At 41.8% G+C, this 11,884-nt stretch overlaps 1 protein-coding gene across 1 annotated transcript; it reads right to left on the bottom strand.

Annotated features, from left to right (window-relative positions):
- Positions 1 to 105: 105 nt before the first annotated feature.
- Positions 106 to 10,095, bottom strand: LOC102308761. The gene is made up of 9 exons (XM_042228355.1): positions 10,022 to 10,095; positions 9,672 to 9,808; positions 9,233 to 9,527; positions 3,952 to 4,103; positions 3,573 to 3,864; positions 3,283 to 3,428; positions 2,782 to 3,028; positions 267 to 445; positions 106 to 170 (listed from the first exon to the last, which is right to left on the bottom strand). Exons 1-9 carry the CDS (start codon positions 10,093 to 10,095, stop codon positions 106 to 108), a joined length of 1,587 nt encoding a protein of 528 aa, XP_042084289.1.
- Between the last annotated feature and the right edge of the window lie 1,789 nt (positions 10,096 to 11,884).

The following is an 11,884-nucleotide window of genomic DNA, read 5'->3' as shown; positions in this document are numbered from 1 at the left end:
ACACATACATATATATATTAGATTTGTGTTAAACATTTGGATACATTGAAAATAAAAACTATTAGTAACTTAAAAGTATTCCGATATGCAATATCTTGTTGAACTTTACTTTACACTTGTGACATTCTTGGTGCTGTAGAAATCCACTCTTTGCACATTGTCCCCAGCACCTAAATGAACAGAAGGTAGAGTAATTAGTCCTCAGAAGCACAAAACTTTCTGAGGAACAACAGTGCACACATGCATTAGCGTCATCTCAGCCCAACCTGATTGGCAGATGAAGTTGACGTGTTCCCCACAGTGCAGGTCCTGCCACATGAAGTGCTCTCCATTGCTCATGGCTCCACACATGCTGGAGTAATAGTAAGGGACAAAATCTTGTGGCCAGTTGAAGAAATTCATGGAGTGTCCGGACATCCAGAACCAGTCATCTCTATTCAAGGATCTGTTGGACATAGTGAATCAAAATACTGCCATTTATGTAGCCTATGGATTTTAACTGCTTTTTCACATTTTCAAGCTATGTGGTCTTTATGATGGGATAAACAAAAACCCCAAATCACTCCAAGCCTTCATTCATTTTCTTCCTCTTACCCAGTTCAGCATCATCACTATTCACTACGACCCCAATGCTGGTCCATCAAGAACTGAGTTACCATGAGGACCACTGTTGTCTTTACCCTTCAAATCTTCTCTAGCTTCACTCTCAGTCCCTGGTACTTCTCAAGCTTCCCATGATCCTCCTTCTTGGTATCACTAGGTATAGCTACTTCTATCACAACATACTATATGCATACTGTACAGTGGTCTGTCCTTCCATGATGGTTCCTTTTCTTTCTCCTCTTCCTTCTCAGGTTTCTGCAGACTGAAGTGTTCCCTTACATCAGGGGTCCCCAATCCCAGTCCACAAGGGCCAGTGTCCCTGCAGGTTTTGGATGTGTCCTTGATCCATCACAGCTGATTTAAATGGATAAATTACCTTCTCAACATGTCTTGAAGTTCTCCAGAGGCCTGGTAATGAACTAATCATGTGATTGACGCAGGGTGAGATCTGAAACCTGCAGGGACACCGGCCCTCGTGGACTGGGATTGGGGATCCCTGCCTTACATGATCAGTTGTGGACATCTTCCTGATTTACTCATGGATGTTTGTTGTCTCATCCTGGACAGTGGTTCTGACACTCACTAGTCCTCGGCGTCTCAGGGTGCTGGACTAAGATGAACACTTAATGCCTGGTAAAGAGCTCCTTGTCTTGATGTAAGTAGGTTTTACCTCTTCTTTTGGCCTGCTTATTATCCCAGCAGGGTATTTGAAGACCCTCAAAGCACAGGAGTTGATTGCCTGAATCTTGATCTTCCCATTCAGCAGACTTCTCATGACTTACCTTACTGTCTGAATGTTTTGCATGGTTGCAGCTGTCCTAGCGGCCTCTTCATACTTCCCATTTACCAGTGGATTCCTTGGTGCTTGCAACTATCCTTGATGTAAAGTTGCCTTCTGTTTGTATTATACCTCAGTACTAGTGCTGAGCGATATATAAAGTTTTTTTTTTTTTAATATCGATATATTTTTATACGAGATATAAGATGTGACAATATCCTTTATATTGATATAGTCTATGTTACGTTATAATTATAGTTGTGGAGCCACAAGTTTGCCTCTCTTTCGTCCACTTTTGTCTCTACGCAACGTTACTCGGCCTCGCCTCTCCTTCACTGAAGACAACTCCCCCTCCTTCCCCATCGCTTCACCTGCAGGCAGCGACAAGATGGACACGGCAAATTTCCGTTAACGAGTTACTGCGCATCGCCCCGTGTGTGGGGCTGGATAGCGTCAACGTGTTAAAAAGCTAACCACGCTAACACCATGCAGTCCACAGGGGCTGCACAGCCTAAAATCCATTCATTATGTCAAAAGTTGACAGCGCGCCTTATGTATGAATTCTGGTTGTGCTTGATGACCGCGAACTGATTTTATGTGGAACACAGCGCTCAGCAATCTGTCAAAAAATGTTTTGGTACGGAGCTGCACTGCTTGATGGATTGTCGGAGCATTACGGCTACCGAGGAGCCTCGCGGAGTGATACGTACTGTGCTTCAACGTAATTTACCGTATTGTGTGTGTAAAAGGACCATAAATGGCACCTGTTAAGAGACATGGTTACGAAGCGGATTTCAAACTCCAGGCTGTCAGTCACGCAGTAGAACTTGGGAACAGAGCAGCTGTGAAATCTGTCTCATTATTATTATGCTCAGCATCTTTTAGTTTACATTTTGACTGCACAATTGTGAGCTTTTTGTTATGCACAAAAACAACATTGTTTTCTTTTATTTATGGAGCATTATTATTTAATAAATGCTGATAATTTACTTTTGAGTAGTTTTTTTTTTCATTTACGTATATGCTGTATGTTAATAAAAGTGCCTGTGTGACATCTGGGACACAGCTTTGACTAAGAACTCTCTTTTTGTTCTTACTTTATGGCTTTAAAAAAATATATCGAGATATATGTCTTATATCGCCATCCAGCTAAAAAAATATCGAGATATGAATTTTGGGTCATATCGCCCAGCCCTACTCAGTACTGACAATCGTCACTCTCTTTGTTACCATTCGACTCCACTTCTCCTGTCTAAATGTTATTCTGATCTCATTAACACGCACACACACGTTCTTAACTTGCATAAGAAAACTTGAACTATGACCTTTTGAATCCTGGATGACTCTGTGTCCTCCCTGTTCATTCACTGAGTTGTTAGAAGTATCTTCTGTATCAGTACCTGCGCAGTCCCATCCAGATGTGGTCTGTGAGGGAGAAAGGAACGAGGCCCAGCAGCTGCTCCAACTCGCTTTGCTCCTGTTGGCTGAGAAGGCTGAGCAGGTCCCAGTAATAACGTCTACAGTACATCAAAGCATCGGACCAGCAGAGCCTCTCTCCCACAACCATCACGTTCCTGCCACCAAGCTGCAGGCTCACAGGCGGAGGAGGGGTGGGAGGAGTGGGTGAAGGAGTAACAGCTTCTGGTGCTGGAGAGCAAAGTTTGTTAGGTTTCTGTTGGTTTCATCCATGACTGTTTGTTTTTATTTTAGTTTAACAGGTTAAATTGTAATGTTGCAATCGGCTCCGAACCCCCCTCCCAAAAAAAACAAAACATGAACACTGAAAGCTAGAAAGTCAGTTCAATTTCTTGACTGTACAATGATAAATATGAGAAATCATATAAAAAAGAAAAAGAAAACAAGCAGCTTCCACATATGCCACTAGAAAACAAGGGCTATACCAGGCAGAGAAGCAAACACCTGCACTTCACACAGCGTCAGAGCTCTCAGAAGCGCTGGTATGATCACATTGATGTAGCGACCTTCCATTTCATGACACTGGAATGTGTATGTTGGTGTACCATCTAATGATTCAATAATGCCACACCTGATGGAGTTGTAGAAACATCAAAGAGAAATATGTCACTTAAAGGGAAAAAAGCTAATATCTATTCAAACAATGTGTTGTTTAAATGGGAGAAAAAATGAATAATAATAATAATAAATATTCCAGTCAGAAATCATGTCTCACCTCGGGTTTTGATTTCCATTTTGATCCAGTGAGTTCCCGATCCGAATCTCTGCCCCAAGAATCCTTTCAGAACAACAGTCCTGTCTGTTGATGATGGTGACAGCACTGACTTTATACACGGCTAACAAGTCTACTCTCCACCAGGGATTTTTTTCATCTAAAGTGTGGGTAAAGCCTGCACCGTAGATGTTTCCATTTTTGTACCCATCAACAGCTTTGGAAGACAGATATGGTGACGAAGTCGATGACTGTACTGTTGGCTTGCTTAAGGCCACATTTGAAAGCGGCTCCACTAAAGTGTTAAAAAGAACAAACAGGTACGAATCAGTATCAGGCAGATGTGTTTCCATAGATTAAATCCAGTCACTTAAACCTCTACCTGCTGGGGCAGCATACACCTCCACTTCACACAGGGTGAGAGTCTTCTTCTGTCCAGGAAGAAACAAGTTCACAAAGCGACCCTCCATGCTACCTCCATCACACCGGTATGTGTAGGTTTTACCCGCATTGATATGTGAGATGGAAGCACACCTGACAGCAGAGAGTGTGGGGGCAGTATTATGTTAGTATTATGGGCCTCATGTTGAAATAACATGACTCAAGGACTAGAAAATAATCTTCTTCTCTCTTCATTCTTGATGGCCAAAATAAACACACTTTATTCTTATAAGTTCTTATAGGTTTTCAAACCCCTCCTTGCAGTTTCTTAGCTTCTGCTGGGCAACTCAAAGCTTCAGCTCCCTCCACAGAAAAGTTTCTTTGTTTTTTATTTAACTGTTGAAAAAGGTGGGATTGAAAGACATTGAAGTCCCCCCAGCTTTTAAACCCAGCATTTTATGTTTAAAATGACACAGAGTGCTATAACAGAGCTTTATATATATTTATATTTTATATTGGTAAATAGTGAATCATTTTTATTCTTTTCTCTTACTCTTTAAAATGTACGATTCAGTCAAAGAAGCTGTATTGAGAAAATAATGATGGACAAAAACAGAATTTTACAGCAAAAAAGTAAACAGAAGTATGTCTATATAACTGGATTAAAATGGATTAAATTTAAATGTGAGAATAATAAAATCTAATAGAAGAAAGATTAACTGAATAAAACACCAAAGTGAAGCATATTTATACGTAACTGAATATTCTAATGTAATGCTATTTTCTATGTGTTCCTCTTGTTCATGAGAATCTTTCATCTGTTTATTTATTTGTTTCTTTTTGTATTATTTCAGATATTACATTATTTGTAGACCAGTATGACAATGTCGAGGGCAAGACAGGCAATTTGAGAAAAAAGAGGATAGAAATAGAGATGCTCTTTTACAGTTTGAAAGAAGGCAATTGAGTCTAATAATAGATTAAATGCTGTTGTGGCAGAGGTGTGGTCTGTGGCTCCATTACACAGGAGGAGTAGCAGGCTTGAGGTGTAGTGCCAGAGAGCTTGGCTGGGCAGCTGCACCTCAGTTTGTGATGATTCTCTCACTCTTTTCAGTGATGCCGGGACCTGGAGAGAGGTAAGCTGGTAAGCTTTCCAGCCATAGACTGTACAATGGCGCAAGACAAATCCTCTGTTCTTCGTAAAGACCATTAAAAATCACACCAAAGTGTCCAGAGTCGTGACTGCGATAACAAAGTCGTGCAGAAACCAGTGTCATCATGTCGGACCTGCAACCTGCGCTACCTCCCTAGCCGGTGCAATTGCCCATGCAGATGCTAACAGAGATGGCACAGAGACAGCAATTAAACAGACTACAGGACCAGGCCAAACACCAGACGCAGGTGTTGAAGAGGCTGCTCAGGGTCACTGTGGCTCTGCCCCTCCTCTGTTATCAGTGACAATCCCCTAACCCTAACTCTAAACCGAGGTGTTCTTGAAGGCTTTCCAGTTGCAGCTGTTGCCCACTAACCTTTTTTTTCTGATCTGCCTAAAGGCAGCACCCGACCCACAGAGGGCTGCACAAACACTGAAGCAGGAGTGCAGGCAACCAGGACACCTGACAGGGCAGTGTATGAGGACCGCTGGCTCCGGTGATTTGGTCAGTAGAAGATTTTCCATTAGAGCAGTCTCGTGATGACACCCTATCCTCAGCCTTTGACCAAGTGAAATAAACCGATTGTCACTTGGTGCACCCTTAAGTTTCATGGACCTACCCGCAGTTCATATTGATGAAAGACAGGCTCTGCTGCAGGGGTGGACAACTCCAGGCCTCGAGGGCCAGTGTCTTGCAGGATCTAGCTATAACCCTGGGTCAACACCTGAATCAAATGATTAGTTCATTACCAGGCCTCTGGTGAAATTCCAGACATGCTGAGGAGGTAATTCAGCCTGCAGAGACGTGAGGAGGTTGTTATCAGTCGAATACGAACGGGCCACTGCTTTTTAAATGGTACTCTTTATCGGATAGGGAAACATCCAACTGGGTTGTGTGATGGGTGCACTGATATGGAGACGGTTGAGCATGTACTCCTTAGTTGTGGGAAGTATGTAAGTCACAGGAGGGTGATGTGGGGTGAACTGAGTGGTGGAAGGGAACTTACATTTGAACAAGTGGTTGATAAGTTAAGTCATGGTGAAGGGAAAGTGGTGGTTTTTCGTTTTTTGAGAAGTACTGGTCTCATCAAGAGGATCTGAGGATTCAGGAGTGACGGACGGTTAACAGCCAGGAGATGGCAGTAATGCAACAGTTTTGGATGCAAGCTGCCGTTAAACTTGACTGAAGAAGAAGAAGAAGAAGGAGAAGAAGCGGTAATTCAGCCATTTAAATCAGCTGTGTGCAATAATGGATTGCATTTATATTGTGCTTTTCGAGACCCTCAAAGCTCTTTACAATTCCACTATTCAGTCACTCTCACATTCACACACTGGTGGAGTCCGCTACAGTTGTAGCCACAGCTGCCCTGGAGCAGACTGACAGAAGCGAGGCTGCCATATCACACCATCGGCCCCTCTGGCCAACACCAGTAGGCAGAAGTCTCTTGCCCAAGGACACAACGACCGAGACTGTCTGAGCCGGGGCTCGAATCGGCAACCTTCCAATCACAAGACAAACTGCCAATTCTTGAGCCACGATCGCCCCGTAGTTATTATTATTTATTACTTAGTTGCTTAGTTACTTTTTAAAAACATGATGCACAACCTGAATACATAATGAAGCAATAGACCTTTCAGCCCAATTCTATTTTTGAATCAAATGAAAAAGTCTCTTTTAAAAACTTGTTTTGTTAGTTTTAATCTTTTGATTTTATGCACATTCCATCAAGAAAAAAGTCAACTATATGCAACTGTCTTTGACTTGAAGAAATTTGTTTAACCTCTAAACCTATTTTCTGCATATTCTAGCATATAAAATATTTTTTAGTGTGTGTTATAACCTCAGGATAAAAATGTTTGGAAACTCAAGTGCCAATTTTAGGACGTTTACTGATCACTTTCAGAAACAACCACAGCTAGTCGCAACACATACAGGAAACTGTTTCTCACGTAACGTTCCGGCAGGGAAAACCCTGAAAAACCTCTGAAGGTTCAGGGGTGCAACGCCTCCAAACATACATTAACAACAACACTGTCTATAACAGTGTGTACTCTCACTCTTTCAAATAGATGCAAGTAAAATAACAGCAGAAGATAAATAAAATCAGCACGTCCTGTCACTTTATTTTCACCAGTTTAGAACTCAAAGTAAGGTCAGTACTTCTACACTTTAAACGCTACATGGTTGTACTCCCTCCTGCACTCCATGTCATCCATTGTTGATCTGCAGGCTGATACCAGGGACATCACACGCGCTTACATCATTGTTGTGAGATACTCTCACTAACAAAATCACGGTTTAGTAATGCAGTAATGCAGTAACACAGCGTGCTTACAGGAAAGCAACAGTAATCTAATTACCTTTTTTTGCAATAGTAATCCCTTACTTTACTCCTTACTTCAAAAAAAACAAAACAATCGGATTACAGTAATGCAGGTTAATTATGGACAAAATGTTGAGGAAAAGCACTGAGTTTTTTCCATCGCATGACGGATGCAAACACTCTCAGGAGAAATGGGAGCACCTCAGTTTGAGGATAAGGCAAAAGAAGGACCCTGCATTCTCCACAGAACCAGGAGAGCATGGACCCATCCCTCACCACACCGACTAACTGCACAGAGAGAGGAGAGCAGCAGCAGCTGGGATTCTGTTACACAGGAGCACATCTAGGGAATCAATTCAGGCAAGGTATTGAAGGAGGAAGTGGCTGACGCAGACTGCAAAAGCGAGATCTGCTGCACTGAGGGGGTCTCGAATGGCAGTGATGGTATGGGGCGACTGTGGCTCAAGAGTTGGGAGTTCGCCTTGTAATCGGAAGGTTGCCGGTTCGAGCCCCGGCTTGGACAGTCTCGGTCGTTGTGTCCTTGGGCAAGACACTTCACCCATTTGCCTACTGGTGGTCAGAGGGCCCGGTGGCGCCAGTGTTCGGCAGCCTCTCCTCTGTCAGTGCGCCCCAGGGTGGCTGTGGCTACAATGTAGCTTGCCATCACCAGTGTGTGAATGGGTGGATAACTGGATATGTAAAGCGCTTTGGGGTCCTTAGGGACTAGTAAAGCGCTATATAAATACAGGCCTTTTACCATTTACTGATAACTGCTAAGATCAGCTGAAACAGACCCTCCAAACCCACATCAAGGCTGGTACCAGCAGCCTTTAGGATATCCAGTATCTTCATCTGTTCCATTCCCTGACATGTGTTCTTTGGGTTATTTCCAGAATCACAGTGATTACCCAAATAAGTAAAAAGATCTCCACACTAACACCGAGGAAGACAACAAGGGTGTAGGATGTGCTCTGTCCTTATCACCTACAACTATGTTGGAACACAAAGTAAAAGTGAAAGGTGAAAAAGTGTCCTCCTTCAATGAGAGCTTCAATGAGAGTGCCAAGCTCCAGCCCAACTAGGTGGTTTGCGGAGCGAGACTGTGCCATCTACAAGCGATCAGCAGTGAAGCGTAAACGACAGAGGTCAGGGTGTTTTCAGTTTTCCTCAAGTTCCTGCTAAAGAGGAACTTTAGCATGTCAGGAGTTGATTTTTAGGTTTCTTAGGTTTAGTTTTACATCAACTCAAAGCCTTAGCTCCTTCCACAGATTTTCTATCTGGAGACTGGCTCGGACAATTACTAGTTTGTTGAATTGGCCGTATGTCTGGTGTTCACGACAAGCTTATTGCTGATGCTCCTGTAGCTCTTTCCAGCCTTTTGCAGTCTTGTCCCCTTTAAAAGCTCTTTGCTCTTGCCCATTGTGGTGGAAAGGTTGGACTGGACGAAATTGATTTTCTGGACAGGTGTGCTTTATACTTAACTAAGATCAGTTTTATCTGTAACTGATTAACTGATTTGTGCCTAATAGGAACTGAGTCAATCTATGAAAGCCAGAAATCTGACTGGTTTGTAGGGGATCAAATACCAAAACAATTTGTAACTTTTATATAATAGGTTTTTTATGGATATTTTGTCCACTGTCATTAAAATGAAACTACCATAAACTGGAGACTGTTAATTTTAGCAGGGGTTTAAAATTAGCCCTCAGTATGTTAGTCGTCATGCTGCACATAGTATATATCTTGTAAACTTTAACATATTGCTGTTCTAATTATTCTAAAATTAACTAACTTCTAATCATTACCTGGGATTATTGTTTCCATTGTTCTCCAGTGAGTTTCCTATTCTGATCTCAGCTCCATCCAGTCTTTCAGCACAGCAGTCTCCTCTGTTGGTGACTTTTACAGCAGTGATTGTAAAGCTTCGCTGCAGGTCCACCCTCCACCAGGGGTTGGTCTCGTCTTCAGCCGTGTGGCTACAGAACCCATTGCTATAGAACGAGTTCCGTCTGCCATCGATGGCTTTGGACGCAGTGGCAACAGAGAGTGTAGATGACTGGGTAGCTTCTCCTTTGAGTGCCACATTGGGTAATGGGTATCCTTGGAGGAAAACCAGTATTAGTCAGTTTCTCTAGAAGGTGCCCTGTGTGGTGATTTTAAAGATCGCATTTGGCTGTCAACATGGCCGGGGAGTCTGTGAACTACCAGGCTTCTGTATCAGCTTCAGAATAAAAATGTGATTACCGTAGTACACTTCAACCTCGCAGAGATTTAGGACCTTCCCGCTTCCTGGGAGGAACACAGTGACATAGCGTCCCTCAACAGAGCTACATGGAAAGTAAAACGTCTGTCCGCTGGGAATGTGAGAGATGACCGCACACCTGTGTATGAACAAGAAAAGAAATTGATGAAACTATAACTGACTGCAAATTTATAATGTTAGTCTGTATCACACTGTTTCACCTCACACGCTCAGGGTCACTGAAGTTTGTCGAGTTTCCAATCCAGATTTCTGCACCATTCAACCTGTTTTCAAATCCTGCTATATTAGTTATCGCAACAGCACCAATTGTATACACTCTTCCCAGGTCTACCCTCCACCACGGATCAGACTGTTGTAAAGTAAGTGTGCAGGACCATTTCTGATAGTTCTCATCTCTATTGCCATCGACGGCCTTGAAAGCAAGTCCGATGTTGTCTCCGTTTGAAGACTGCACAGCTGTCTTCTTTAGTGCCAGGTTATGAAGAAGATGACCTCAATGGGAAAAACAGACATAATTAGTCAAAATTCATAGATTGCACTGGGGGCTTGGGGTTACTCAAGATTCATTCATTTATTTGTGCACCGCAAATGTGCAAGATGACCCCATATCATTATTATTGATTATATTTTATGGATCTATATCAGGGTCACTTTTTTTTTTTTTACATTTCTGATCCAGATTTCAGCAGCATACATTTTTCAATTCCACTCTACTGGTTATCACTGGAGCACCAATCCACTATTTATAGGTCTACATTCCAGCAGTTGGATTGTAACATGGTAAATGAGCAGCATGGAACAGAGCATGTTAAGCGTAAAGGTCAGGAAGAATTCCAGTATGTTACGCACCCAGGGATACATCCTGTTTTGGGTATTTAAAGCAAGCAGTCAAATTACTTTTGCCTTTCCACAAATCACAAATTGACACTGACTGAAGACGGGATAGCGTTTTGATTCAGTGCTAAGTAATGGAGGTTTTGTAATGATAAAAATGAGTAACTATCATTTAAACAAAAAAGATTGTTTTCAAAAGAGGAGAAAAAAAATCTCTACCTGGAAATGCTGCAGTTGTCATCATGAAGAAAGTTCCTGTAAACATATGCAGTGATTCTAAAAATCATATAGACGGTGAAATGAACATCAACTATTATTTAAAGAAGTAAATATTCCTCAATTATCTCTGCTGAGCGAGTCTTTTAGCATTATTTATCTCACTGTTATTTTTGTTGACTGACTGATCTGCATGAGCATGAGTCAGCTCTTCCCCATCACTGCTTCTAATACATTTAATACAAAGTCCAATGTGTGTTTCCTCATTTTCTCTGTGTAAGCCAGGATATGATTAAAGGAGGAGGACGTCTGTTAATTGTGTGTTTTCACAACATAGCTGTGGTATTTGGTCTGGGTTTTGTTTTAAAGATGAAAAAGTACAAAATATCTGGAACTGATTATTTATAAGTAATACATTTAGTTGAGGACAATTTGGCTTACCAGTGAAGATCCAAATATAATCCATTCCACTATTGTCTAGTAAAAAATTCTCACATCATTACCACATTAAAGAAATTACGCTAGTTACTGGTATATCCCTGCTGACTTGTAGATCGGCTTACTTCCTCTGTAGTTTCTTCAGAGTACTTCTAAGACCACACTGTACTAGTTCGTTTAGTCTGAACATTCCAGCAGCACTAGCGAGGGTTTGCATAAATGACAAGACATCCAAGTGGATATTTGCATTTTCCAAAGAAATTACTTTGCACTTTTCTAAAAAAAAACATTTTGCATGGTAACACCCCTCATGTGTTTTCAGTATTAGCCAAGATGACAAGTGTCATTAAGTACAAGAACTTTAATGACTGTTGAATCAATTTGTCATGGTACCTGGATTGTTGACCCAGTGTTCTGACTTTAGACTTTTTGTCATTGTTTTGTTTTTCTGTGTCTTTTCCTGTTTTATTGTGATAGTCTTTTTTGTCCTGTGTGCGTTTTGTTCAGTTTTACTTCCTCTGCTTCATTAGTTAGGTTTGTTTCCTTTTCTTCCATTATCCTGTCTATTTAAGCCCTCAGTTTGTTTCTGCTTCTGGTCACATCATCGTCTCGTCCTCGTGTTTGTGTGCCCTGTTCGCTCAGTCATTTATATACGGTTCACCTATCTTTTGTGTCGTCTCGCTGTGTTTCACACTCATCTGATCAT

This window comes from Haplochromis burtoni, unplaced genomic scaffold (assembly GCF_018398535.1).
Source record: "Haplochromis burtoni strain Fernald_Lab_line unplaced genomic scaffold, NCSU_Asbu1 Contig_319, whole genome shotgun sequence".
NCBI classification, from domain to species: domain Eukaryota; kingdom Metazoa; phylum Chordata; class Actinopteri; order Cichliformes; family Cichlidae; genus Haplochromis; species Haplochromis burtoni.
This window is presented reverse-complemented; position numbering and strand designations above follow the sequence as displayed.

Bases quoted from the DNA above. Each gene is read 5' to 3' on its own strand.
- LOC102308761 (XM_042228355.1), bottom strand. From the start codon at position 10,095: ATGGCAATAGAGATGAGAACTATCAGAAATGGTCCTGCACACTTACTT. The intron at 9,528-9,671 runs GTAATCACATTT...TTTTCCTCCAAG, and splicing joins CGAGGTTGAAGTGTACTACG to GATACCCATTACCCAATGTG. The intron at 171-266 runs GTTGGGCTGAGA...CTGTTCATTTAG, and splicing joins CAACTTCATCTGCCAATCAG to GTGCTGGGGACAATGTGCAA.